Genomic DNA, 27,456 nt, shown 5'->3' with positions numbered 1-27,456 from the left:
CGGGGTCAAGGATCAACTTTTCGGATATTTTTGCGATTTGTACATATTCTCCACCAAAATACGCGTAGTTTGCTTTTTTAAACATTAAAATCGTCCAATCCGTTCAGGAGTTATGACGTTTTAAAGATTTGCATGAAATTTCAGGGAAACATATCAATGCTATGGTCAGACATTATATTTTCGGTAAGGAATTTTTTTCTCGAAACTGCGAAAGATTTCGAGGGTATGTCTAATGACCAAAAATGCTTCTAATTGACCCCTGCAACTGGAAATAATTTTTTTAGTATGATTTGAAATTTTTGAATTTCGCCGAAAAATTTCTCCACCTTCTATTATAGTTATTCGGATAACCGGATGCCGGATAATCCGAACACTACTGTATCAGTTTTCCTGATTTCTCGATAAACCATTCCTGGTATATAGACCGATACAGAGATCGACATTCTTACGTTTCGTATTTTTGGACGCGGGGTATCTAAAAATATCGACGAATACAAAACACCGGAGGAAGAAAGACAAATTTGCATTGGAGAGTCTGCGTGCGGCGTGATCGTGGTTCTCACCCAGCATGGAAAACTCTACTTAGTGACGTATCGACAGCCTTACAAATTTGTGAGTGAGAATCACTATAGCTGCTGCTCGCAGATTGCCGTTCTACAGGCATAATTTTAAACGTTAGTAACTTTTTAACGAAACCTCAATCAACAAATTGGTATTCTTGATTGTCATCTTATTTTGGTCTCTAGAATCTCCCAATAAAATTGTTCCCAGAGGTGGCCGAATACCCTGTATACTATACTACATACATAATTACTATTACTACTAGTATGTTTTAGGAGAAAATTATCTTATAGAACCATAAAGGCACGCATTCGCTTGTAAAGCCACAGACGTGTGTATTAAAGTCTAATTCAAACTAAAAGGTCCACTGTGCTTTCCTCTTTTCTTTCCACCTCAACAACAATATATGACTGTTACTTTGTAAATTTACTTCTTGAAATGTGACTCAGAAATTGCCTCCCGTGAGAAAACTTGCTTCTGCGAAGACAGAAAGAAAATTATTCCTTGGAAAAATAGAGGGCAAATTTGCATCCCCGTAATTGTAAAACTTGATATCAAGAATTTGTGACTAATTAGACTCGTCATTGCAATATTTAATGGCTAATATTTCAACTCAAGAACTAATTGTTTTAGGTCCACAGTGAAAAGTTTTACCCTCCATATATTGATGACGTGACACTCAAAATGTTAATTCATTATGAGACTGCAGATGTTTATGCATTTATAAGGAACACTTGAAGTAAACGAATTATCGAATTGAAACATTCCTCTACAAAGCTCCCATTTCATTAATTTTTTACTCATTACGATACTTTAATACCATCAATTCGAAACGACCACAATGTCCTTGTTTCAGAATCACTGAAGGTACCCGAAATCATTTCGCTCGAAACACTTAGAATGACGTTCGCATCGAGCACTCCGATAAATCATGATAACGGAGTCAGAATTCACCGCGATAAATTCGACGAGCACGTGTTCCGTTCGACCAGTACCAAACGAGAGTTTCCCCATGACACGTACGACCAGCAGGAAACAAAGAGCCCCAGTAGTATCGAAAACGATCGACGTCGAAATTAGCGATATCGAGAGCGACGGCCCGGGGCGAGCAGCCGTCGTCGGTTCGATCTTTTATTCCCGGGGATTATCGGGTCATCGGGTCGATCGAAAAATCAACGAAGAGCCTGGTCGAATGATTTCGTGTTTGCTCTTCGATGGACGGCCCTCGGTACCTACGAAAAGAGCCCTCGAGCAACGTTAATTCGCGAAACGTATCGCGGCCAGTTCCGCCGCCCCCGCGAAAGCGTTCCAGGTATAATGTATCACGGGGGTCGGCTCGCGACCGGTACTTTGTAATTCCTGCGTTTGTTTTTCCATTATGCGGGCCTGGCTCTCCCTGAATAGAGGATTCGATTTACGGGGAATTAACGACCGTTTATTGTGCCTTGTATCCTGGCTGAATGCAGCGTCGCTCCAACCGAGCGCAGAAATTTATTCAATTACGCGTTTGTCGCTGAATAATTGCTCCTCGGATAAAGCTCCCAGAGCGTGAGAGGGAGCAAGGGGGAGCTCGAAAGGGGGGGATGGAAAAAAGAGCCGCGGGCGTGTCGACAGCGTGGAAACTGGGACAGAAATCGCGAATGTGAGCTCCCCGACCGTCGAGATCGCGTTGTTCGTCGTGCAACTTCGCATTACGTTTCTAGTTGTACACTCGGGGACATTAATTCGTTTCTGGCTACCGGGGAAAAGGGACGACTGCAAGTGTGTCGCGAAGGAGATGAGAAAGTTGCGAACCTTTAAGGCGGGCTTGTCAAACGCGTGGATCGATTCGTTAGATTATGCGGCGATTTTACTTTATTTTTAATTAAACTATCTACGAGGAAGAATACCGAGAAGAAAAATTTTTGCATAGTTTGTAGCTGCTGATAAAGTGCATTTGAATATGCTTATATCGTGTCCTTTGATAATATATATTATCAACCATGTACAGAATACTTCATTTCCTGCTTTATTTTTTAAAAGTTAGGGCCAGTTTGGCGAATTCTATGTTGGCGTTAGAACTTTAGATGGTTTCAACTTATTCGAAGCTGATTTAACGCTTATGGGACAGGTAAAATGTGGTCCACGCTACGTAGACGACGTGCAAAGTTGTAGACCTACGTGACCCTTCTGTTAAGGGCTACGTAGATCTCTATATACGTTCCAACAACTATTCATCGTGCCATTTCCCATATCGAAGCGTCTGGCCAACGAACTCGTCGGGAATGCGCAACCTACAGCTCCCAGTGCGGCTGGAATGAATGAAGAGAATGAATGGGTCAGCCTGCGCGCTCATAACGGGGGACTGGGATCTTCGATGTAATGGAAAATAACTGATCGGAACGAGGGCGTTTACGAAACGCTGGCCGCTGCTGTAATTAATGGACGCGATATTAATAATTTCCAGAAACGCGAATGGAGCCCCGATGAGTTAGTAATAACTAGCTTCAAAGGTGTAACTAGAAGTTGAGAAAATACTATAGCAAGAACGCTAGGAACCTTCCTAATCAATACGCGAATAGTATGGCGAATTATTAGTATTTTTAGAAATTGTACATATAGAACCACCAAAACGGAATGAAAAATATATTACTTGTTTTGAGAATATATGTCTTATTTATTTTTGTAATTGTAACTTTTGCAAAGCATTGAAAAAGTATTTTTAACTGGACAGTAGAACATACGTATTCCTAGAAAATATTGTATAATTAAACTTCTAACGCAGTTACTATAGCGGACTCGAAAATTATATAAAATAAATATTGTATGTTTTCGAGTGCCTTTGGGTACCTTGCAATGCAGTATATTACTCTGTTTAACTTGAATTAATTACGTAACTCAGTCCGGGACACGGAATACTCGCATGGATTTCGAGTGGTAATTAATTTACGCTTGGAAGCAGAAATACTGGCTGTTAGAATTTAAAAATAATATTGCCTGTACCGTTTAATTGAAAGATAGAAATTGTTTGACCTCTTTGATATCACTAGCAGTCAATAATTTAGTGTTTCAGAATCGATAACAGTATGAACTTTCTGTCAATTGCACAAAGAGGAATCAGCACGCGGTTTTATCGATAAAAAAAGTGCGATTATTTAAATTGACGCTCCTCGAGCGCGAGACAGTTAAGGCAGGAGAACAACAACAAAGACAGGACTTCAGGCGTCTGAATCTGCCCGAGGCACCGTGGAAGTGGGAGCTCAGACTCTTTAATCGTCTTTCAAAGTATAGGAGGAGGAATCTCGATCAATGGATTAAGTGGAAATCAGCGCCTCGGGTGGTATTGTATAGACGAAAGGAGAAAAGTCGCGGAAAGAAGAGAGAAAATACTCTTCGCTGTATCTGTAATACAAAATTTCAGCGAACTGCATTTTCCAGATAGCCTTTGCAATTTTCGACAGTAAATTCGAAACGTTATTAAACATATTCACGGATCAAAAATAATTTCGAGTATCTCTCTCTAGTCCTCTGTTTGTTTACAGATTACTGACGTCAATACCAGGTGTATGCCAAAGTTTTAATAATATTATTTACAATTTACCGGGATATTTTTTTAAATTTAATTATTTGAAAAACAATGCTTTGAAGTTCGTTTTAATTTCCGCTGAAATTGTTCGGAATCTGCAAAAGACTTTTACCGGAAAAAAGCTACCAGTCGCGCTATATAATTGGCAGAAACATATACTGTTTCTTTGGAGAGAAACAACAAACAACGGAAGAGAAGCAGAACTCGGAGGAAGCAATTCGTACAGGCCATGGCGTCACCGTGAGCTAGTTACGAAAGCCCCAGCAGCTACTTAACGTCAGAGCTTCGTTCAGCTCTGCCATTGTGCTTAAAGCAAAATAGCTTTTTGCAAAGTTTCCTTGCAAGAGTTGTAGCAGCGCTACAGACAACCCTGGGATACATTCAGGCTTCCTAAAACGATCATCGTTGCACGCTTCGTCAAACATCAAACACATGGCGCGTACCCATGGGTGTTCCTATACTAATTTTGGCTAAATATTTTAATGAAACTGTCATACTTGTTCGCGTAAAGGCCAACCACCGCAACCCTGACTCTCACAGTGCATTATACATGCATGGTTGACAAGTTGCTACGAAAAGAAATAATGTAACCGAGGTGATCCTAATTGATAGAGGGATGTTTATTGAAACGAGACAACCAAGCAAGGCTAGGTTAGGTTAGTAACGAGTACCTACGCTCACAATTTTTTGCAAAAAAATTTGCAATAGACGAATGGCAGTTTCGTAATTTATTCGATCGGTGTGTACGAGTTGCCATTATTTAGTTTGATGCGACAATAATTGATTACGATCAGGTGAACGGCGGACTATAAACTAGTTGACCAAAGAATCCGCTACCACAGGTCGACGGGCACGTCCCCGTCGGGGATTCGCGAGATAAAGAACAAGTCCGTGTGCGGTGTTGCGAATGCAGTGGCCAGTCTCTCGAGAAGGAGCACAGAAGTCGAGTATGGCCGCGAGTGAACGGTCCGCCGGCCTGTCGCCTTGTTTTCTTGCCTTTGACAGCCCCATGCAACATTAATCGACTAATGTTTGATCTCCTTTGCGGCGTGTTCTAATAAATTTTTCAGAGACCGCGAGATTTCCTCGATTTTCCCTGCTCCGGTTGCTCGCGTGTTCATAGCTGATGGTTTCGACACGACACTGTAACTTAATAATTCTTAACCTTCCTAAGCACTCGACGCAGCTTAAATTCTTAGTCTTTTTGGGGGGTACACAGAGCTATTCGAAAAGGAAATGGAAATTATATTTGGATGCTTCGAAGTTTGTCGATTATCAAGAGTAATATACAAAGTTTGATTGATTTGACTGTTGTGCAGATCGTTCAGGAGTCTGACAAAGTTTATTGAAACTCTGAATTCGTATGTAAGAAGAAACATTGACAGTGTGGCCATGCAGAGGTGCTAAAACCTTCGTGTCCAAAGTTATGTGTGTCGTGTCTGGCAACTCCGGGGATTTTCCACTGCGCGCTTCGGTCTTGGATCCGAGTGCAACTAAATTTGCAATCGCTAAGGGGAGGCCCAAGGTGTGCAAAACCGAGCATGCATAGACCATCCGACAATCTGTTAGGGTCGTAACTAGTGGTCTTGCCTTCAACGACCAGGTTTATGACACGTCGTACCTATTTAACTAATTCCTAAGCCAACTAAGACTTAGGCTGGTCGAGGTAACTGTCTCACATCATAAACCTCGGGAGTAAGTCAATTCAGAATCAAATTCAGTAATTTATTCTACAATGTTATTTACCGTTTCAAAAAATCTGAAAAAATGTTTCAACTAAAGAAACAATTAATATTTCTAAACTGCTGAATTGTTTAACGTGTATCCTAATACCTAGAATATCTGTAAATTTTAACATAATTTTCCATACACTGGAACGAAACTTTAATTTACCTACTTAATACCCTCTTTCATTCGCTTGTTTATACCAAACAGTATACATCAGATTTCCAGTTTTCTAAACTTCGTAAACTCTGTACAGGATTCGTATAGCAATTACTTCGTCGACGATACAAAAACACGCGTTAGAAGAACTTGGACCGATAGAAAATTGCCATCGAGATCGATCAAACTCGATCGACGAACGTATCGACCGTCGGCGAGCATCGGAGGCAGTCTCGAGAAACTGGACGAGCGTGCTGTAATAAGAAACGATAATAGTCATTGTTATTTCATCAGAGGGGGAAAGCAACGTGGCCGTAGGATGGGGTTTTCATTGCCTTTCTTTTAAGCCGCGGCACGTTTTGCGGGATTAACGGGAAAGAGCGTCAGCCCTGGTGGTAACCGAGCTATTGTTGAATCACGCCGCAGCCCTTAGCCGAGAGCACGGCTACGCCCTCGCGCGTACTGGCAATTATTGCATCGTTAAGCCCTTTGTTATCATTTCGAACTTCCCTTGTCCCTGCTCGTTTGTCGCGCAATGACGCTAACTGTCGCGAGCTACGTTCGACCGTAATTTCGCGACGTCGGTGATCACAAGGCTCCTGCTGCGTTGCGGTTGCCGCCAAGTCGACGGCTCTTCAAATCAAATGGCTTTCAGAACAGTTCGTTACTTACTTTCGCAAGAATTAACCGCGTCAAGATACACGAGCATTATTTTAACGAAAAATAGGTAACCGACATAAACGACGAATAGAATTTATTCGACCGAATATTGCACCTTTATTTGTGAAATTTTTAGTTTCATTCGACTAGCAGTATCTTTCATTCGTAATTCGAGAAACAGATTCGTTAAACGAATGGGAGGAAGCATAATGATCGTCGTTGATTGAGAATTAATAATGTGGATAAATTAAGCGTAAGAAATGCATTTCATTTCCAACAAGAGAACGCAGCCATGATAGTGCGTTGATTCCTGTATAATACTTCCATTAACTAAATAATTACATTAAATAAGATTGAGCACTTATGGTGGGAGCTAGAGAAATGGGCGCTGCAGCATCGTATAAGATCAAAAGGAAATCTCGATAGGTTTTGGAGGAAGAACGGAACGAGGCACTCTGTTCCAAATTTCGCTACGCACACTTCACCACGAGCCATAAACAATAAATCAGATGTAGCTACGAACGTAATTCACAAAGTAATGAAATTAGAAGAGAACCGACAATGTTACATTAATGCACCCGAATCTATTTTAATATTAACAAATACATATTACTTTGTCGCGTTATGAGTCCACTTTTCTCTTACCTTCAAAGGTACATTACTTTAAATAATGACCGGGATTAACGTAATAGTACTAAAATTTCAAAAATTAACTCAATCGTGTTACTTCGTCGCTCGAAAATTTAGAATTCTGGGTGGAAAAAGAACTAAATCTTCTCTCGCCCGACTAACGCAAAATCTAGCCATACTTTTTTTCTAAAAGAAAAATACAATGATCCAAAAACACTTGTATCTCAATTAGAAACGCGTTCCAGCGATAGAGAGCTCGATTTCCGACCTCGATTTATTTTATTATTTCTTCCCCGTCGGTGTGATCCCGGTTCTGGGTCCATACCCGTACGTTTCGAGCGCGCAAATAGAGCTGACTGTCGCGAAAAAATTTCCCGAGTGGAGTGTCAGTAAAGCAGCTGACGAAGGGCCTCCGCATAGAGGGAGCTGTACAAAGGGCGGACAGAAGAACCAAGAGACAAAGACGTCCGGGGGCGAATGCGAACGACCTCCATCGCGACGGTCACATTTTTAATCCGACAAAACTTTTTGAATTACGGTCGTCTGCGAGGGGACGGAAGGGAACACCGGCGGACAGAGACAAAGATAGAAATACAGTTGGTAGAAAGAGGGCATAAGTCGTGGACCGTGGAACGGAGGCCGTGACAGAGACCGCGTAAAAAAGATTATATTCCTCCCTAATGGTCCTCACTCGTTTTAAGCGAACAAGTCTTATGGCCTGTTCCCCCCACCCCTGTCTTCGCGATTCCCCCGCCATACCCGTTCGTCTCGATCCTTGCTTGGACCGGGAACAGTCATTAAAAAGACTTTCCACGGCCAGTGGACCAGCGAATGAAAATGCCGCGGGACAAGGCAGGAAGTGGGTGGAAAAAGGAACGAGGAGAAGTTCTTTGCCACGCCACGGGCCGCCTTTCTGACCCCCGACGTTCCCTTCCTGTACCCGCCTCGTTCAGACCGCCGCTTTCTCTCCGTCTTCGCTCTGTTTCGGTCCCTGATCCCTTCGTCGACGCTGGAGGTGACGTTTTATACGAGGTCCGGGCTTACCGTGGCCACGGTGAAAATAATTGCTGGACCGTTAAAGCCCCGCGCGCGTTCGCCGAGTTGGAATTCGCGAAACGCTGTACGTTTCCTCCCGGAGGATTCCTTAGACCTGACCGTCTCGATTAACGTGCTTTTTAACGACGACGCTTTTGGATTTTCGATACAGACTGCCTGGGAATTGGTAAGAGAGATGGCATTTCGTTTCGATGATAAATATACCGTAGATTTGGCGAAGCTTTCGATAGTTACTATGGTCAAACGGAATAATTTTAAAGAATTTAGATTTTTTTTTAACACGTTGACTACCCAAACATGTACAATTTTCTATGAGACCAAAACTTTGATCAAAGTTTCTCTTAGTACTTATTTTCGTAAAACAAAATTCATGAATCCTACTCCAATTTATTCCCTCTAACACTTTAGCTAGTTTTATCGAACCGAAGTTAAGATTTTTTTAATAAAATTGATTACAAACATTTGTTTCTGAAGTCAATGTTATTTTCCATTGCAATTATTTTTCATCGCCATTGCGAATCCCTGTAAATGTATAGATGTACAGAATAAAGAATCCACATTTGCGTGCATCAAAAGATGCTCTTCGAAAGATCGAGGTTTTTCCAATGACAAAAAATAAAAATCCCCGAGCGCCCGCGTCGCGGTTCGTGATAAATTCCAAAGAGGTTCTCCCAGGATCAAACTAGGAAAGCCTCGAGCGAGATGATCGTGTTTTCCAGGGTCGAAGACATCGCAGTGAGCTTCGTGTAATCATAAAACTCGTCGATGGCGCCCGAGGGCGACGCTTTAAACGTCGAGAAGGTTGATACGTTCATGTAGACAGGAATGTGTTGAAAAGAAGGTTTCCTTAGGAACGGAACAAAAGGAAAATTTAATTTCCTACGACCTTCAACGCGACTTCTCGTTCTTTTAATTAAAAAAACTGTGATTGTTAAAATATGAAAACCGGATCAAAGGGAAATATGAGGTCGAACCGAGCAATCAAGCAACTTCCTTGAAGTCTCTGTTCTTGACATTTTATTTTATATTTTAATCAGGCCAAGGACTTGAAAGCATAAGCTGGAAATATTACTGGTTTAATGAAGTCTGGTCACAAGTAAATATTACAGTATTATTCAGTCTAATATTATATTCAAACTAATATAACACCTAGATATACTGATTTAAGATCAACTTTCAAAAGGAAAAAACAAAATACTACTGGAATTGATAATAATTCTAATAATTTTGGTTTTGAGAGCTAATTATAATTTACGGATTTAATTTTGTATATATTTATTATGCCACCATAATTTTCTCTATCGTATTTTAGAACTTTAAAAACAAATTTGCCGATCAGCCAAAAAAGAAGGGGCAGCAGTTTCTTGGAAAGGACCGATTCAGAGGACGAGGAAAAGTTCGTAACAGAGTGTTCGATCAGCCGTGGTTAATAACGGAAATTAACTGGTATTTGTAATGGAGATCGAGAGGCCAAGCAATTCCTCGGAAACTTGAGAATGTATAGTTCCTGCGCCAAGGATACCGGCCGTAAATTACGATGCAGTATTAATTCTCGGGAATAACTGGATTCCTGCGATCTGGCAGAGGGAGACAGACTTTTGGTGTGTCGTTTGCTCGAGGAGATATTCGTACTTTGCAGAAATCGAATCGCACGGTACAACGTTCGCGTGGCGTTAAAAATGTTGGCGGCAGAAATTCTAATATCGAGTGTGCAAAATATTGGAGAAGTTAAAGGAATTTCGTATACGCGCGAATAGGAGGCCAGAGAGGCTTTATTGATTCGTTTTCCCATTGAATCTGTTACCATCGGTTTTATCGCAGACACACCGGGACCTTTAATTATTTGCAGCATGGTGGTTAGTTGGAGAGACCATCTACATAATGTCTATTCAAACAGTGTGGTTAGCAACAGTGACCATTTGCTTCACCACCTTGCCAGAGAACTACATTTCCATGATGGGTACTTCAATTCTCCTGATTTACCCAGTACCGGCTTTTAAAAAAGGTCATAGATGTATTCTACATTTTCCGGAGGAGATCTGTCAAAGAAACATCCTACAAAAGTGTACTTTATTATATTTTTCAAGAGCAAATTTTAATAGGAGATTCTAGAGGCCAACGTACGATGAAAGTCAAGAATATCAATTTGTTGATTGAGGCTGACAAATTGTCATGCTGTTATTTAAAAAATACTATTCTATTCGATGTAATAGAAGAGCAATATTTCTCCCTCACCAAATGGGGGCCGAAACATTAAAAAATGTCCTCAATTATGTGTTAATTTATTTATTTAAGCGAAACGATCTTCAATATCTCACGAACGAAGAATTTTCCACAACCTGACTGAAAATCGGAATAGAGTACTCGATAAAAATCGCACAGAGAGGCGTTCTTTAATTGAAATATAAAACCAGATGTTGTCTCCTAAACCGCGACAGGGGCAACGAAAATGCTTGCTCGTCGCTGTGAAACAAGAAACCCAGAATCACGGTCCCCGGTGGAATTCCTTTTTTCTCATTTACCACTCGCGGAATCTCGCACGCGACAGTCTCTTCGCGCGAGGCGGAATTTTAGCGAAGCCCGGCATCGTTATCGCGGAATAATTTATTACTCGTTGCGTGCGTCCTTCTGCCTGCAACTAGTTCGCTTCGCGTGCTTTAATTAAATAGCGACGCGAATTCCAGACCGTGCAGAAAACGCAGCGGGGCCCAGCTTCTGGCCGATCGAACTGCCGACAAATCAATTCTCTGACTGCCTAACGAGAGTAATCAGCGTGCAGATCGGTTAATCCTTCGCTCCCGTGACAAATCGTCGCCGACTTACGATCAATCCTCGACGACACTTGCAAACGATAACAACGTCTTCGTCACGATTAGTTCTGTAGGTCTTCGTGCAATCTTAATATGCAAAAATATAAGAAATACTTAAAGTAAGGTACGAATTCTTATATTTAGGGGTTGAGACAACCCTCTACGATACTTTCATTTCATTAATTAAAAATTTACGAAAATTATTAGTTCATCGTGCGTAAATTACAAAATTACAAATTATTGTTTTTTCAAAAATGTGAAAAATATATATAATATAATATTAAAGGAAAAATGAAGGTAAGTGAACAAATTGACGAAGAAGCTAGACACACGTATCTGAGACTACAATAAAATGTATAATAAAACATACATTAAATCGAGTAAGAAGAACCAAGTACATTATTTGCACGTTAAAGATAACGAAAACACTATTTTATATCGAAAAAGTGATATGAAAAATGAAAGAAATTAGTGTCAGAAAAATATATATCTTTGAGAATGACTGGTAAAACGACGCGATACAGTTAAATTGGTGCAAAATAAAAACTAACACAGCCTATGAAAGCGTGAATTGACGTTCTGCCCGAAATCGAGAGCTCTTAACCACCGTTGTCGCGTCAATGTTTCACCCTCGTTGCATAAGGAAGCCTCTCGCCAAGAATTCGGTCGATCATTAATCACCTACGGTGCAAAAAGCTCCGAGGAATAATGTGCTTCGAGGACTCTTCATCGGCCCGTAAATCCTCGAGCAGAGAGTGCACGTGTCGTTGCTAGACAAACTTCGTTAGCCAACGATATTGAGTGCGACGTGAAATTATCGACAGATTAAGGTACACCCCGACAGCGCCATTGTTGTCTTTTAGCCGCTACCGTCTCAAAGTGCTTTGAAAGTCAGCTTACACATCGGGGCTCGGGCCTCCATCCAACTTGCCCTTTCAAATACGGCCTCACAATCCCGACTATTAAACGCGATTAATCACTTTGGCGATTCCCGTGTTTTGCATACTATGTAGTCCAGGGATTCTCAACAAGGGTCATATACAACCCTTGAGATATATTTCTTAAAGGTCACGAATAAAAATCGGGACAGCAATAGGAATATTGGAAAAGTGATTCGAAAATAAAATAAATAAACTTCTCAACCTTATATATGAATCATTTTTAGAAAGAACTTTTAAATAATTATATCCTTTTTTAAATTCTAATTTACTTAGCTCCGAAAACGACTCAAATATAATCTTGAAACGTTAATCAAAATCTGTGTGTACGAAACTAAGATTTCCTCTTCAATATTTCCGATAAATATCTTAATTAAGGAAGATACTGAGATGCGTAAATACTATTATTATTGGTCTATATGCTTTTCATATAAACAGTTTTTAATTTCCTTTTTAATTCCATGCCTTTCTAATACTTTTACGCGAAATTAGCAATTTTAAATACCCTTGCTTGTATTAATATAGAGAGGATCGCTAGAACTCCTATGGACGTATGATTGGCATTAGTAAAACGATTATGAGAGCTGCCAATTTCGTTCCTGGACTTTATTAAAATAATAACACGCGAGCTGCATGGTCAGTCGAGCATGGCAGACGAGTTTGTGGGTCAGTTACAGGGCGGCCCGTGGCCTTTAACGGCTCAATGAGATGTTAATTATGAAAAACCTATCTGCCACCTATGTGAATAGGCAATGAAAACGCATTTCAAGGGAGATTATCAAAATTTAGTCAGATTTCGTAACTAGAATACTTAACCATACGAATAGGTATTCGCGACAATGATGACATTTTCTAAAATATTCCATTAATAACGTTCAAAATTTCATGTCTCAAATTGTTATCCAAGATTAGGTTGCGTAAAAAAGTTTCAGCTCTTTTGTATGCTTCGTCCTTAAAATGTAAACTATTTAAAATGTAAAATGTTCTGAGGCAGATGTGCCATTAACAATTACATAAATATTATAAATGAGATATAACGAGAAGTATCAAAACAGCTGAAACAGTTCTTGAAAAAATTATTTTTTCCTTCATCCGCAACGAATCCCACATATGCAGGGTGAAATTATTTCGCAATGTTAACGATGAAAAACATGTTTTTCTCGATACCTCATATACCGTTCACTCCAGAAAATATTATTTCAGCACGTGTTGTGTATTTTTTAACGATAAACATAATCATATAAGTAATTCTTCAAGATATAAAAAACAAATTTTAATATAGCTTTTAAAGAAACAACTATTTCACGAAGCTGCTCCTGTAGTTCAAATCCTCGTTAAACAGAACACAATGTTTACTCAAACAATTTCGTTCTGGATTAAATGATTTGCGAACTATAGTACACGATAATGATATTATATTAAAACAGCGTATCCCATCACTAATTCAATCTATCGCGATACAGAATAAGCAGGGAAGGTTCTATTTTCTATAACATGGGCCCAGCCAACGAAAAGAAAAGTTCCAAACAGCGTGATATTGTCTTTCAATCAGTTTTCTGTCAGTTCTATCGATTCCACTGTTCGATGCAGCGACTGGCGACTTTCGACGGGGAAAACTTCTTTAAATAACCGGCGGAAAATACGATATCTACTCGGCGTCTCCTCGGTTAGGTGTTCGGCCAATTTAAATATTTATCTGTCCGATACTCCTTTCACGCTTTTAGCCGCGGCCTCTTTTACAGAGGAATCCATTACGAGCCATTCGCCTCCGATTCTGCAGCTGACAGCTCCATCAGCTCGCGCCGCATGATTGGACCCTGGAGAGTCTTGCTTGGTAAGAGAAGCTTCTCGACTGGAATTCTCTGTGGTTCGCAATACCTTCGAATTCATTCCTTGTGTCTCTATCGTTGTGCACGCGATCGATGATTTCTTTTTCTCCAGAGGCACCGATATCATTGTTGCTTCGCGCATTGCCACGATCGATTGTTCTAAGGGCCAATTGTGAGAGAACCTCTTTACTGGAATCCACGCGATTCCCTATACCTTTAAATTATTGATTATGGCGCGAAGCAATACCACAAATGGAACAGAATATTCAAGATTTATCCTCGATAAAATGAATATTTTTTAGCATTTATAAAATTCGTTTGATCCCCCCGCTTTATATTCTACAGCTTTTGTTTGGAACATTTTTTTATTAAGGCGGCAGATCATAGTGGATTGTATATATAAAGGAAGAAAAATATTTGACAGTCAACACAAACAAATCAATTAAATTTCTTCATTTTCAGATCTTTCAAATATAATACGCTATTGAATATATCTGTGAATGTCATCGGTTCTTGTTTTTCTATTAAAAAAGAATCACTAATTTATACATTTAATTTAGTAAATTGCAATATCTGATTTCTATCATACTATAAGGAGGTTTACTAAATGTAATAGTGTTACGTATTAAAGCTGCTTGATACTATTCCACGAACTGAAGTCTTGAAACATTCGACTTAGGTGTGACTTCCTTTGCACCAATCGATCCAATTACGCCTTCTTCGTTTCACGAAACGATGTTTCAAACAATTCAGCAAGCAAAATGTCGCTGAGAACCGGGAATGCTCGAAGGAACGTTCCAGCACGAAGAGTGAAACACCTCTCGCCTCCTCCACCCCTCGAGAAACAAAACCCAACTCGAGATTGCCGCTGCATCAGAGACTGGGACAACGTTAGATAATGCGAACCCCGGAATAGTTATCGAACAAGTAGCAACGTTTCCCGACAATGGATGGAAAATTAAGGAAGTTATTATTATTGTCTACTTCGAGCTATCACTTATACCATGTCGCTTAAATGCTCTCACCACTCACTGCGAAATAGTCTAACGACATTTTGCGATAAACTTCTCTTCCCCCTCGACTTCCTGCATTCGTTTACGTCGCCACGACTATTTAGAATCTAAGAGCTTGCGTGCATTAATCCATGTTGCCAAAAAATTCGAACCGTAATGGGCACACTTTCCTATTGCACTACAGATTGGCCATTTCTCACGTCACATTCGGTTTAAAATTGCACACGTATCTTCGAGCTTTCGAAGTTTGCGTTTGGACGGCACAGGAACACCGATCGCTGCAGTAAAATATTTATGTCGAGCATGGCCCGACGCTGTCTAGAACGATAAATCTATGATGTCGAACAGTGTCCAACATCTGTCCGGAACAGATAAACGCTATACCGGGGAACTGTACACACTACGAAAATAAGTGAAAATACACTTTAAAAAGTTGGAAAAATATTTTACTGTCACGAAATTATTATCGACTGCCGCTCGATAGGAATTTCCCTACCAAAAGATTACCTGGGAGTATAAATAATAAATTTCTGCGATGTTTTAGAAATAGTTGAAACAAAAATGAATGGGAAAAACAGTATTTCGGTATAGTATTCCAGGATTGATGACTTTTACGCTGATGAGCTCGATTCTAGGGTCAAGTTTTCGAATCCCTTTGTGTCCCCCCATACTTGTGAAGCCATGGAAATGGTGGTTTGGAGGATCGTCGAGGTTAACGTTTCAATCACCGAATGTTACATGATATTTGGAGGGATAGCGTACGAACAATCCGTTCGCCATTTGATATCCAGATACATAATACCAAAATCGAAACGAGAAATCCTAGTTGAAATCGGTAAACAATCTTTTCCCCGTGTTTAATGTATATTTTTCAATCGTTTCTGAGGCCACGCGTTCGACTAGCTATTCCTTGGGCGTTATCGATTTACGAACGACGCTGGTATTGTTCGAATCGCGGACGTCGTTATCGGGCTCGATGCTGTTCCCACTCGCGAACTTTGCGTGGAAGACTAAAATGGGACACTGAAGTAAAATTTATAGTCTTTTAGTAAACAGCGATCAACTTCCTCCATTTACGACCGAAAGAATGAAAAGGTGTCCAGGAAATTGATTATCGATCGTACCCCCGGATCGAGAAACGTTTTACTTGACGTGAACACGGTTTTATTTTAAACGTTGGGCTATCTACTTTCTCGAAACGGTTAACTGAATTTACACTCGCACACCCAAACGAGACGAGTTCTATACCTCTTCTCGCCGAGGAGAATATTCGAATTCATTCCACTACTGGCTGCACGATTTACGCCGTGTATAAAAATTTTCATCCCAGTTACCGAGAATTTATTTATTCGTTAACGAAGAACTTTGGTCCACTGCGCAGTCTCCCCACCTTCCGGTTATACGGAGGAAGGACATTGCGAGAAGATATCTGACGTACAAATAAAAAATTTTAATATTCATATTTCCAAATTAATTTTATCGAGCGTCATGTCTGACTAGTGATGTCTTTATACTACTTATATTACACAACGTCGTAATAAGAGAGAATTCTAATTTCTCTCTATGTTCAAAGTCAGTATAATCAATATCGTTGGAACTTCTTTAGCTGCATAGAGTCAAAGCAAATTTCAAAATAAACATATTATTAATTTTTATTCTTCGAAGAACATGCTTTTGCACCACGTGGCGAATTCGTGGCTTTGTTGATTTACTATTAATGCGTATATGGACAGATCTGTCATCGTTAGGTGGAACTACCGTTAAACAAACGTGCAGCACAATAGGCAAATGCTTTCTTTAAATTTCCTCGCCGCGACGACGCAAAAATTCCGACGAGTTTACCATCGGCAAATCTATTATCCGGATGATCCGATATATGTATATTCGCGTGCAACAGGATCCCGTACGTAACCCAACACTTTGCCTGCCATCGTCGAAAGAAGCAACGTTATTCCTTCGAAACGAGTTCCTCCACGAAATTGAAAAGTCCTGACCCGACTCTCGTCACGCGCATACTTTCGTTCGTCACCATCACCGCCGTTTCAATGTTATTCCACGAATTTCATCCGATCGTGATCCCTGAAATACCTCCGCGCAGTTTGGGAAACACGAATGGAGCAATGTGTCACGATATCCCAGAAGCATTGTCCAGTTGCAAAGCGAAGGGCGAGAAAAAGTTTTTGTATCGTGGATTCGTCGTCTGGTTAATTGACATACTTTTCTGTTTATGGTCAAAGCTTTAAATGTTCCTCTTGAATTATGTCTACGTTACGACCATTCTAGATCTATCAATAATTTATATATTTTATAGCTGGTTCTTTCTTTCGTGCTCCAAATTGGGAGTAAAGTATTTAAATATCGTTCAATACAAGAACAAGTTTATGAAGCATAAATTTAAGATTTTAGTCGTTCTAGTACAGCATCGAATACTAAGTGATCGTTCTGAAATACTGTAAACGAAGGCTATATAAAATCCATAATTGTATTATATTTACAGAATTTAATTTTTTCTAACGAATATTGAAAAAATTAATATTTTACTTGTGTATAATATTAATAACTTTGTTCGAATCTAGTTTTACTTTTCATAAGTTTTGATCATCATGGTTCGTAACCACTCGAAAATCGCGACATCGGATATTTCTATCGAAGCACCCAATAGTGTCTTCTGTTGTGTTTCTAACGGGTCGAGTGAATTGTTTCCGTTGACCCCCTGCAACGTGCAGTGTGTACACTCGGTATATAGCGTGGGAAAAGTGCAATGCTCGACGACACGAGGTTAAAACGGTGACGCGATCTCTCTTCGTTCCTCCCGGCGGATAAATGAACGCTGAATTAGTGCGCCGCTAAACGGCAGCGTCGGTTCGCGCACCTTCAAAGCCGCGCGCGTACGCGTGGTGGCGGTTTAATTAAATTTCATAATTAGTCGCGGTGTGGGAGGCCCCTTACGAGGTTGGCCGCGCCTTAATCTCGCCACTCATCAGCCGTCATGCGCCCTGATGATTGTGCCTGTAAATCAGAACCGCAGACGAGACGAAAGTTCAGCGACTTTGGTTACCGATTGCGGAATGCCAGACAAGCTTGCCCTTGTCTAGCTTCTGATTAATCGTTTGCACCTCCTGAACCTCTTCATGACCAAGCATGATATATTCTAATTAATCAAATTTCTTACCCCCCTTTGGTAAGGCATTTATAACTTATATAGAGTTACGTATTCATACAGTATAACGATGATTCACTATAAGTGAAAGAAAACTTATTTCTTATGAATTTTTGACTAAATGTTGTTCATAACACTGTGTTACTTCTATTCAAGAAGCAGTTTTTTAAAAATATTAATATTTTTTTTAGTATTGAATTTTTTTAATTATCAATTAAAATTGATTATATTGTCTGTGCCTGTTTTAAATATGCGCACACGAACGTTCATGATTACGAAATTATACAAGGCAAATTGATTAAAAGCACTAACGAGCTGTGTCTGACTATGTGTTGATATGTACTACTGGGGAATATCTAACGCGCGGCTAACTATATCTCGATACTTACTACTGAAATCTATTCACTGCGGATTTTAACCCGTTGATTAAGGAAAGCTAATTGTGGCTAAAATATTTGCCCAAACACCTACAACACAATTACACATATTCCAGTGTAACTAAATTTAATGACATTTTCCGTTTAAAAAGAAGCGATTCCCAGATTTTCCAATATTTGGAAAAATAGAATCCCGTTTAAAATGCCAGTGCACGAAACTGATCCGTACTTTCGACTAGAAGCAACGCGTGGATGCCGAATGGATCGATCGATCGGGAGGAGAATCCTCGCAGGCATCCAGGAAATCGCTGGTAGAACGCGAAATGTTGCCTGGAATTAGCATAACAAGATTCCCTGGCGCACGTAATGCAGCAACGCCGCGGGCCTCTTGCAGATTTCCATGGTCCATTTAAATACAATTTCTTTTTCCTCGATCAAGAAATTACGTGAATACGCAATCCTCGCGCCGCGACGCTTCCCGCGTGTAACCTCGAACGAGGACGGATTAAAGGGGCTGCCATTAAAGCCGCCTTCCGAAGAAAAACCCAACGCCACTCTACCGTCCTTTTCGCTTTGTTCTCGCCTCTCCTAATTAATTCTGTTCATACATTAATCGCGCTCTGCCATTCGCGTCGCCCAGAGCGCCTGAACGCGAACCGTGTTCCGACTTTGCTTCACCATTCTCTAAGTTTCTCTCATTTTTCTATTTGATTTCCGACTTAAAAGAAAAGCAACTCACTTGTTATCGTCTATGTTCTTTGAGGAATATTCACTGATCGACGCGGGATAATTAATCCAGTGCACAAAACAATTTGTTAAAGCACAAGTTCTCCGTTAATCGTTGATCCTTTCGCTTTTAAATTATTGGAAAGTCGTTTGGAAATATTATTTTAAGTTATTTTCATAGATGGGCAACTTCTCATAAAATATACGCACATTCCTGTGGATTTCCAATAATCTAGAGACGAAAACAGGCGTTTGTTTCAGTTCAAGTATCGAAGTCAGACTTCGAAACCTGAAATACACTTTCGAAACAGCAACGTAATAAAAGTTGAAGGCGCACGGTTCCGATACTTTTTAACGCAACTGCTTGCTTTAAATTAAGTATACGGTTTCCAAGCTTGTGTTTACTCAGAAGTGGAAACGAAACACCAGGGTTAGCCCATTCGAACGTAGAAACTCCCGCGACTTCCAAATAAAAAGTAATAGTACCAAATCTACAACTGCAGCCCTGGCACGAAGCAAATTTTACTTCATCTGCGTTTACTGTTTTTAATTCCGACACAAGCATTCCACAAATGCATTACAAGTTACGACGTGTTTCGCGAGTAGAAAATTTTGGATATCAGAGGGAAAGATTAAACAAATTTCACCGTTCGTTTCGTGCATGGCTTTTCGACAAAATACTTGTACTCCCATTAAATGACTAAGACGTGAACACTACTTGTGTAGAATCGGTATCCAATCATAGTCGTATCGCGTACGAGTATCCTCGTGAAAGAAGTCTTAACACCGAAAAGTAAATCGACAGCTCGCGTAGTTTCTCGGTCGAGAAGCAGTTGGGAGAGGAAGCTTCTTCCCGGAGAGAGAGTTTCGCATCGTTTTTCACTCTCGAGTCAGTAAGCGATAAGCGAAGCTGGGGCTAGAACCGTCGTGGAAGATAGAAACCGACTGGCGTATCCTTTGAAACAAATGCTCGAAACGTGTTACCGCCTCCGTACGTACGGATGGATTTTCAGCCAGCTGAAACGATTTGCAAACACATATCGTATTCGCGGGTTGCGTGTAAATACCGTGAACGATATGAAAAAATGAAGAAATCACCTGATCCCTACCGATCGTTCGTTTCACCGATCATAATTCATTAAACTCTGCTCGTCCTGGTTGAAAAATGCAAATTTATCTACAGATTCGATCTCGTTTCGTTAAATTTACTTATTTTGATCCTCTCGGACTCAAATTATATTTTGAATCCGAAAAAAATTATATAATTAGCCCTTTGTGAATTTTAATAAACAGAAACTTCTAAACTGTACCCATCTTGAGGTCAACAATCGTAAAATAAACATCAATTAGTGCAAGGCTTAAAAAAGATTTCGAAATAGAAATATCGTCTATACCTCGCGGTATTCGTAATTCTGCTACATCTTGATTAAGCTTCTCGACTAAACGAATCTACTTAAAATTTCCATTATGCGATTACGTTTGCATCCATGTGTAACACAGATAAATTGACAGTACGTGAGCAGCTCGCATGAACGATGGGGACAGAGGGTTGTGTCAGAACGGGGGTAGGGGCGCGATCAGGTGAATTCCAGGGCCGCGACACGATTTATGAGAAGCGAACACGCGGCTATAAAATAACACTTCCCATTCAAATCGCCAAATTAATGGTCGTTTTCGTGAATTCTTTGTTTGCGCCACTCGACAATAGCTGCTGGGTTATCGTTCCAAAAGAGTACGGCCATGAGACGAATCAGTTCGTGCAAAATCTATGAAACGTACCACGAGTTTACACAAAGAGACTGTTTTCACAGACAGAAACGTGTTTTATTTTATACTAATTGCTAATTTGTTACTTTTTAAAAGTAGCTCGCATGTACAAAATGATTTATCAAGTTTTTGGATAATTTTCTACCGACTTTTCAGACGTATTTCACGTTTTCTAAGCGTTCTAATGCTCGTGGGCAGGTATAGAGGTATTTATGTAGATTAAGAAAGAGAAGAAGAACGTTCGAATTTTGAACGCGAGTTGAGAATCACTGATCGACGCTGCAAATCGGTGATACGCGTACAAGCAGATCGCAATAACGTCCGCTTACCTCTATCGAGCGGCTGTTCCGACATATTCATTTGCTAGTAGAGCGTCAGCATCCACGCGAGAGCAAAGAAACATTTCTACTTTTATCTTCCTCTCCCTTTTTATATAGAAATTAACCCGCGTCGTCATTGAGGCACACGGCAATGCGCCGTGGATTCCTTTGACAGTGGTGGTAGCATCGATGAAAAGCTGTTGAAGAATTGGCATACATTTCTGTCGTTCTAAAGGACTTCGGCGCACCCATTCAGCACAAAGGACCACGCCGTTGGAAATGATAACGCGAGAGGCAAGCGAAAAGAGACGCGGAAAGCTGAACAAGCAGGTACGAAAACTTGTCTGCGACCTTTGGACCTACTTTGGCGAACTATGAGATAATTGAGGCCAATTTGTTTGGGATTAATTTGCCTACAGGAGTCTCTACGGCTTCAGAACTTTGCTTCACTTGCTTCAGCGTTTCGTCTCTGTGATATTTAATGCCTGAATCGGCATCTCGTTAACTTTGCTATGCAATTTCTCTAAAGTACACATCTAAAAAGCTAGCCATTTAAAGGAAAACGTGAAATCTCTCAATTTTATCTCAGGTGGGATCACAACATTCATTTGTTTTCATAAGCAGTTACTCAACCCCCAGGATCGGATTAAGGTTTCCGAGATTTGTTGATATTTGTTGATATTTTCAAAATTTAGCCATTTTTGGCTTTAATTGTTACCTAGCACATGTACTATTTTCATGAATGAAAACATTTCAAAGATTGGAAATTTCGTATATTTTAATGGAAGTTTGACAAAAGAATTTGAAAAAATTATTTAAAACGTAACTACTTCTTCTGCCTCTAAACCTAGTAGCTAACAAAATGTGTTGATTCTTGACGATTTGTATAATATCAAAATGAAGATTCAATACCAAGGATTTCAGTGAAACAGCGATGTTTACCTGTCAGTGTTTATCGGTGCAAACACCGGTACCTCATTGCAATGTCTGTTACGTGTTTGATTTAGTATCAAAGATATGGAAACTGTCGTACTGGAATCATTGGTGCGATCGATTGAACATCTCAATAACCATTATATGACATAATGCAAACCATTAGGTTTTAGGTCAATGAAGTCAATACGTTAACACGTGTCAAGAATTCTGACATACAAAGTGTGACATTTCGCTCAAAACAAAAATGAACTCAAATTTCTGAAATGTCTCTACCTATGAAAAATGTACATAAATTATGTAATTTTCGTCTTGAAGCCAGACAACTACTGCACACGACAATTTCTCATGGAATCCATGATTTACAAGTTGTTCACGATGAGCACGTCAAGTGCTTCGTCCTCGGATGACCATCCATCAATCCAATGACCGTGCAATGACATATTCATTAATACCGATACGTTTCTATTCCCAAGCATTGCGTTGAGGTATCAAACAGGTATTGAAATAAGTATTCATTCTCATTAGTAAATGCTATACCGTGATATGATTCGAACATCGAGTACTATTTAAAAAAATAATCTCGAATAAATATTAAAATAAAATTATTTCTCATTCCATACGTATGATTTAAAATTCTGTCCAGAAAAAAACATTCGTGGGACTTTCCAGAGTATTATACATATACTATATATACCAGTATATTTACATAATTTATACGTTATCAAATACATATTTATTTCAAATTTGTATTAAGGTTTAAAATTTCAGAATTCCTTCGAACTGATAAATTTTACTTGTTTTCTATTAAATTACAAATTGTATTCTCGTCAATTTCAAAGAAACTTTTGATGAAAATCCTAAAATCTCGAGGTCCAAACAACATCCAGCAACGAATAATTGCATTCGTTACCTTGAACCGGCGCGTAGATGTTGAGATACAGGCAATCCTCACTCTGGTTTCTCAAGAAGGGTAGCATCCTCCTCAAGTAGTCGATCCTGCCTCTGGGCATCTTGTCGCTGAGCTCTGGGAGCTTCTGTGGACAGACGGGCCCAAACTTGTCGGCCACCTTCACCCCGTGCCAGAGAGCTCCGCTGACAGGAGGCATGAACCGCAACGAGCCAGTAGGCGGCGACGCATACGGAACACCGCGGAACACCTCGACGCCCTCGAGGTGGCGATCGAGGGTCACGATAATGCCCGACAGTTCTCCGTACTTTGTCCTGACGATCCTCGAGCTGAGTTCGGCGCTGGCTGACGCCAGGACGAGACCGAGCAGCGCCAGGATCGACGACGTCATCTTCGTTCGAGCCCTTCAAACCCCGTCCCCAGGCCTGGTGTTCAATCGATCTTGTTCGAACCTTTCATCCCTTGGTCCTAGCCGCCTCCGGAGGCTGGAACGCGAGCGATCGTGTGTCTACCTCGTTATCCCGAGGATCGAGACCGCGTCCAGGATGCATCAGTGATCGCCACGATTAACTTCAAGAAGCTGGTCCCCGAGGACGTCGAATGGGTCCGATGGATCGTCAAGGTTGCTCTACGAATGGAGTCTGCTTTCCACGGTGTTTGGCCGCCAAAGTTTGCTCAGGAAACGTGCTGATCGTTCTCGACGGGAAGTCAACACGAGACGGTAGACATCCTCGACTCAGCGTTTTGAAAGATAAATAGTCAAGAACTTGGCGCTGCAAACAGTCTCCGCGAGATCCTCGAGTTCCGTTTCTGCTGTGCCTGGCGCGATTCCGACGTATCCAGAAAATTGGGACACCTATCCTCGTAGTCGGTCTTCCAGAGACGAGCTTACTTTTTTCCCGATCCTGGCGAACATCGTACGACTTCTGAAAAGCTTCGTCGAAGCTTTTTATGCGTCGATCGAATTAATTGTTTGGCTTTCACTCTAAACCTATTAGATCGAGTTATAGGAAAACGATCTCATTTCTAATGGCATGCTTGACGTGTCGGTAAAGATAAAACGCGCCTGCCCTGATGACGCTCAGGAGAAATCCACCCCTCGGATGTTTAACGGTCCGCTTCATCCTTACGAGCTAACTTCCTCCAACGAGCAAGGGAAAGAAAACACCGGATACCATGGAATTGCGTTTATCGTTAGCTCTGCTACTTTCCTCTGAGGAAGGCTAGGCCTCTCTGGACGGACGGAAGTTTCGCAAGTCGCTCTTTTCCGCTTTCGTAAGTGCTCGGTTCTCAGAGAACACAGTCAACACGATTGACCTCCGAAGTCATCGTCGAACTAGCCGTAGGAACATTGAGGAACCACGGTCCGATGACACCAATTCCCATCACTCCACGAGCAATCTACACCGAATCACTGTCACACTATCGTGTTTAGTATCCTAAACTAAGGAAGATCCGTCATTGTGGTTCGCGGTTAGCCCAGGTGCACTCGATTCTCGCTTTGTTAAATTCTCCCTGTTACTGGATCACGGCTGACCTTCGTAACCGCTCGATGCTTCCTGTTACACAGGATCGCGGATGCGTCTCATGTCGCGAGGACGCACGCAGACCACCGATGGCCCAACTCGATGCGAGTCTGGCTCGGCGACACACGCGGACACTGGACCCACACACTCCTCGATATTCTCACGCACTGCACTCCTCAGTCGTCCGACGATCTACGTCACGTGGACCCGGCATTACGCGATCGGATCCACGGAGATCGTGAGTATCGCGGCGAACGGTTAGGGAGAAAGAGGACGATACCCGGTCGCGGAACGCGCTGAACCAGAGAAGCCGATGTTGCCTTCAGTTCGACCTCGGGCAGACTGGCGTCAAGAGACACCGCTCGCGAGGAGATTGCGCATGCCCCGCGCAAACGCTACCCACCCCGCACGAGACATGGGCGTACGTCAACGAACGCGTCGATAAAGCAGGGGGATCGATCGCGATTTCAGGGTACCGGTTCGTGTCCGAAACGCTGAAACGCTTCAGATATGGATTCTACGCGAGAAAACAACAACAAAGGTTCGAAGAAACATGGGTCCAATTCGACCCTAGTTTCTGCATTATACCCATTTACCTTCGCAATAGTTATTCAAAACATCTTTCCTACCATCAACTACCTTACTCTCTTTGTTTGTCAAGATATCATTTATAATAATACCTCCCTACTCGAGGCTCGTATCTGCCATTTGTTGACTTCCCATTTTCACACACGACGTATTTCAATAATCTGACACTTAGTACTCTAATGATCACAGAAATTGTTATAGCTTGAAAACAACAACGTTTAATGGTTAACATTAACCAAATAGTTGATAAAGACGATGAATTTAAAAAGAGTATTTAATGACTTTACATTTTGACAAGGTTCTCTCCGTATCAGCTTACTGTATCACCAAATCTAGGAGCATCGAACCATCGCAGCAGCTCATGTGTTCGGCCTTTGATGACTTTAAGCCACCCGAATTCATTTGCGCGATGTATCAAGCGATGTGTATCCTTACATATGTATACATATATCATACAAATCCTCTACGCGATTAATTTAAAGCTGTAATCAATTCAATTTATGAAAATTTGAGCGTGGACAATTTATCGAAGCTACGTACAAGCTAGTAATGAGAGATTAAGTTCAGTGCTCCAAAAATAATTTTAATTAAATGTTAAAACATTCGAGATTACAGACTATGTTGCTAGGAATAAATTCCAAATTGCCGTCCACGTATATTGAACACGGCGAACCGAACAAAGTGTGATTTTTCAATATGTTAGGGTACTTGATAATTGCAAAGTTTTCTTTTCCTACATTTTTAACGCAGAAATTGAAGTGTTCTAAAAATGTTACAAGGGACGCTATTTGCCCCATCTGGTTGTATGGCGACGTCACGCCCCACCGGGACGAAAAACACGACAAAATCGGAGCAATTAACCGAACGATCGCCGGAGCTATTCCAGTGTCATGGTTGGCGGTGTTCAGCGATTGTACCGCGATCATTGCGTACCGTGAAAATCTGGATCCGCGCAGGACAGAGTAGTTAAAGCAGTACTTCCGGAAGCAAATTAATGGTTTGCATATGAGTGACTCTAAAGTTTTGATCTCTGCGTGGATAGATCGAGGAGAGTATGTAACATATGATAGTTTTTTAGGGCCTGTACAAGTTATAAACTGTAAAATGATATGTCTTTGTAGTTACTATTTTTGTCATTATTATCAAAGTGGCTGATACAGAACCTATCCATCTCTATTAATAATTAACGAATCCAGTGTATCGTAAAAACCTCACAACATTATCAATTTCAAATCTCTTAATCCAATTCTTAGCAATAATAAATGTGAACGTTAACACGACGACTGTTAAAATACATAACATTTCCGAATTCTCAAGTCTTGTTTCAAAGTCCTAACTACATGCCCGTCATCGTGATCCTCTTACCAAATTGGCCTAACATAACTAGTTCCATTTAACTGTTTGCAAACAGAGTCTGACACCTCGTGTACGCGTTCGTTGATTATTTTGTAAACACTGTCTCATTGCGTTTCACGAGTCGTGAACCATTTCAGTTTGCTCCCGTGGTAGGAGATAATGAAAGCTAACGTGTTGAAGGAAAGTGACAATGTCGATGGCTGTTCGCTGTTAATACATAGAGATATTTACGTGTACGTTGCGAATAAAATACCGTCGCGTATTTCGAAATAAGATGGTAATTCGTTACACCCTCGATTCACTTTTAAAATATCCTGTCTGAAATTACACGTTCACAATTGAATTTATTAGGTAACCTTGTATTATCAATGGAAAGCGTAGAATACAAAATGCTTCATTGAGTTCTTGTTTGATCTAAACGACGTGATCTATAGGATCTTTTATCTTTCCGCGTTTCTGTACTTTGAATCTGGGTCTTGAAAACATTATTGAAGGGGTTCGATGCGCACGTGTATGCGTCCCGTCGCGTCGTCTCTATTCATCGTCCTCAATCACGCTGTTACGTGGATGATCATGAGGGGTGGAAAAAAGTGTGATCCACGGAGGAAAATTGGAATATCAGCTACGTACGAAGGACAAACTTTATAACGAGAATTTCAGGGAAGAATGACTACAAGCGCGGTCGGTTTCTTCGTAAAGTTTCGCGATACACTCAGCTTCGTTCTCATAGTTTACCGCCTAGTTGTCCTCGTTAACGAACTTCAATGCTTGCTAAGTTTCCTTTTAAAAACAGAGGGCTCCCAGTTTTTACACCAGAAAGCATCGAATTAGGCCCCAACGAATGCAG

General features: G+C 40.8%; 1 protein-coding gene across 2 annotated transcripts in view; it reads right to left on the bottom strand.

The window, feature by feature from the left end:
* Window positions 1-24,986, bottom strand: part of Nlg3 (Neuroligin 3) — a 372,568-nt gene extending 347,582 nt beyond the window's left edge. For both annotated transcript variants that reach the window (XM_076765898.1, XM_076765899.1), the window contains exon 1: window positions 23,143-24,986. In XM_076765898.1, coding sequence (XP_076622013.1) covers window positions 23,143-23,530 — 388 coding nt within the window. In that variant the 5' untranslated portion in view covers window positions 23,531-24,986. The remainder of the gene's footprint in view (window positions 1-23,142) is intronic.
* Window positions 24,987-27,456: the final 2,470 nt, after the last annotated feature.

The sequence above is a fragment of the Colletes latitarsis genome, chromosome 5, assembly GCF_051014445.1.
Source record: "Colletes latitarsis isolate SP2378_abdomen chromosome 5, iyColLati1, whole genome shotgun sequence".
Taxonomy (NCBI): domain Eukaryota; kingdom Metazoa; phylum Arthropoda; class Insecta; order Hymenoptera; family Colletidae; genus Colletes; species Colletes latitarsis.
Note: the sequence above shows the minus strand (reverse complement) of the source record. Positions and strands in the feature narration are given on the sequence as shown.